Source organism: Nematolebias whitei, chromosome 13 (genome assembly GCF_014905685.2).
Source record: "Nematolebias whitei isolate Nwh7 chromosome 13, NemWhi1, whole genome shotgun sequence".
Classification (NCBI taxonomy): Eukaryota; Metazoa; Chordata; class Actinopteri; order Cyprinodontiformes; family Rivulidae; genus Nematolebias; species Nematolebias whitei.
In genome coordinates this window covers 43,082,025-43,085,136 of record NC_056510.1, presented here as the reverse complement: position 1 = coordinate 43,085,136, position 3,112 = coordinate 43,082,025, and the positions used below count along the sequence as shown (strand labels likewise).

The 3,112-nt window shown below is 34.5% G+C and overlaps 1 protein-coding gene across 1 annotated transcript; it reads left to right on the top strand.

The window, feature by feature from the left end:
• The first annotated feature begins 611 nt into the window (after positions 1-611).
• Positions 612-1,553, top strand: LOC119419413 (olfactory receptor 13C2-like). The gene has a single exon (XM_037686720.1). The coding sequence runs from the start codon at positions 615-617 to the stop codon at positions 1,551-1,553; it is 939 nt and encodes a 312-aa protein (XP_037542648.1). The 5' UTR covers positions 612-614.
• The last annotated feature ends 1,559 nt before the right edge of the window (positions 1,554-3,112 follow it).

The window sequence follows — 3,112 nt, the reverse complement described above, 5'->3', positions numbered from 1 at the left end:
AAGATGGAGCTAGGTTGTTGAGAGATTTGTAGGTTAAAAGTAGGATTTTGAATTCTATTCTGGATTTGACAGGGAGCCAATGGAGAGAAGCTAAAACTGGAGAGATATGATCTCTCCTATCAACTCTCATTAATACTCTGGCAGTAGCATTTTGTACCAGCTGAAAAGTTGTTAAAGAAGTTTTTGGACATCCAGATAATAAACAATTACAATAGTCCAGCCTAGATGTGATAAATGCACGAACAGGTTTTCTGCATCACAAGATGTTTCTAATTTTAGAGATATTACGCAGGTGGAGGAAAGTGGTTCAGGTAACGTTTTTAAACAAAGTAAATAAATGTGTAGTAAAAAAGGTTTAAACTAAACAGTAAGAATATTTAAACCTCACATCCTAAATCTTTAGATCTGATGACAGGCATAAACAGTTTAATGAGATCCATGGAGAGTAAATCAGAAGGATAAACATTTATAACACACTCGGTTTACTTGGAGGCAAACATGATTCAAGTACTTGTCTACTGCATTCAAGTACAGTACAATTACATTTGCTCTTTTTTGTGACACACTGAGATTCTTGTTTTCAGCCTGTTTAAAGTGTTTTTCTTATTTATAAAATGACTGATGAATTTAATGTAACATGGATAACTTTTGGAGGACATGTAGAATTACAAAAATACCGATTTCTGTATTTTGTGATCATGTTTATTATATACATTTTAATTATTTGCAGTAATTTGACCATCTTTTGTCTCATCTGGATTCAGAAAAGTCTTCATGAGCCTATGTATGTTCTCATTGCAGCTTTGCTCTTTAATTCACTTCTTTTCAGCACCAACATCTACCCAAAACTGTTGATTGACTTTTTATCTGACAAGCAGATTATATCCATTTCCCTGTGTCATTTTCAGAGTTTTGTTTATTACACGCTATGTGGTTCTGAATTCTTGTTGCTGTCAGCCATGGCCTATGACAGATATGTGTCTATATGTAAACCACTGCAATATCAAACTATAATGAGCAAAACCACAGTGACTGTTCTGCTGGTTTTATCTTGGCTGCTGCCTGCCTGTCAGCTTGTGCCGTCACTGTTTATCAGCCACAGTTCAAACGTCTGTAATCTTACTTTAAATGGAATCTTCTGCAACAATGCAGTTTCACAACTTTACTGTTTAAGTTCAAAAACTTCATATATTACCTATGGTGTGTTTATTGCACTTAACACTGTTTTCTTCCCCATACTTTTTATTATTTTTACCTATACAAAAATATTAATAATAACCTTTAAGAGCTCCATAAATGTAAGAAGAAAAGCCGCCCAAACTTGTTCACCTCACCTGTTGGTTCTAATCAGCTTTTCATGTTTGTGTTCATATGATATCGTAATAGCTCGAATGAATGTTGATTTCCACAAAACAGCTCGTTTTATTATGACTTTACAAGTGGTTCTATATCACCCTCTCTTTAATCCTATTATATATGGACTAAAGATGAAAACAATCTCTCAACATCTTAAAACACTTTTTTTTCATGGAAAATTCAGAAATCATGTTTGATGTTTCATGAGAAGTTGTTTTATTTGTGTTATTTTTGCTGGGTCTGTTTTCTTTACAGTTTAATAATTTAAAAATAACTTGCCTTATTTTTTTTTCTCTTTTTTAAGAGTTCGATACAATCACTAGTACAGGAACACTGTATTTGCTTTTAGTTTTACAATGTTTGTCACTGGTTATATTGTTCTAAATGTTCTTTTTTTTAAGTACATAATATATTTTTTAAATGTTTCTTTATGCTGTTTGTTTTGTATTTTGATGCTTTTATCATTGTAGTGTGATGTGTACTTGTGCTACTGCCTCTTGGCCTGGTTGAAGAACTGGTTCTCAATTGACCTACCTGGTAAAATAAAGATTATTATTAGTAGTATTATTAGTATTAGTAATAATAAATTAATAAAATAACCTTTAATATATCAACTGTCAAATTCTGTCATATAAATCGTCATTTTCTTTTTCCCAAATATACAAAACAATATATGGTGATTTGTTTAAGATGTTTTTGGTACAAATACTAAAGTGGGTAGGAGTTACAGTGTATAAATACAGATATAATTAGTTATGGTTATTTTTCTTTTTGTTTCTTTGCTTGTCTAAGGCAGTGTGTAGTGACAGATCCTGGCAAGTGGAGGGAGCAACATGATGGGATTCATCATTCAAGGGGGCAGCCTAGATCAGTGGTTCCCAACCTATTGTCCTCACAGACAACCCTCGTTACTTCATAGCCAATCTGAGACCCCCAATCCCTCGCTACTGCCCTCTCCCAAAATATTCAATCAGATTAATCTCTTCATCAAGGTGATAAAAGAATAAAATAAATGTTATTATTATTATTATTATTATTATTATTATTATTATTAAAGGTCCTTCTCAAAAAATGAGCATATTGTGATAAAGGTCATTATTTTCCATAATGTAATGATAAAAATGAAACTTTCATATATTTCAGATTCATTGCACACCAACTGAAATATTTCAGGTCTTTAATTGTTTTAATACTGATGATTATGGCATACAGCTCATGAAAACCCAAAATGCCTGTCCCAAAAAATTAGCATATTTCATCCCACCAATGAAAGACAAGTGTTTTTAATACAAAAAACGCCAACCTTCAAATAATCATGTTCAGTTATGCACTCAATACTTGGTCGGGAATCCTTTTGCATGAATGACTGCTTCAATGCGGCGTGGCATGGAGGCAATCAGCCTGTGGCACTGCTGAGGTGTTATGGAGGCCCAGGATTCTTCGATAGCGGCCTTAAGCTCATCCAGAGTGTTGGGTCTTGCGTCTCTCAACTTTCTCTTCACAATATCCCACAGGTTCTCTGTGGGGTTCAGGTCAGGAGAGTTGGCAGGCCAATTGAGCACAGTAATACCATGGTCAGTAAACCATTTACCAGTGGTTTTGGCACTGTGAGCAGGTGCCAGGTCGTGCTGAAAAATGAAATCTTCATCTCCATAAAGCTTTTCAGCTGATGGAAGCATGAAGTGCTCCAAAATCTCCTGATAGCTAGCTGCATTGACCCTGCCCTTGATAAAACACAGTGGACCAACACCAGCAG

Coding starts and splice junctions, on each gene's coding strand:
- LOC119419413 (XM_037686720.1), top strand. CDS start 615: ATGACTGATGAATTTAATGTAACATGGATAACTTTTGGAGGACATGTA.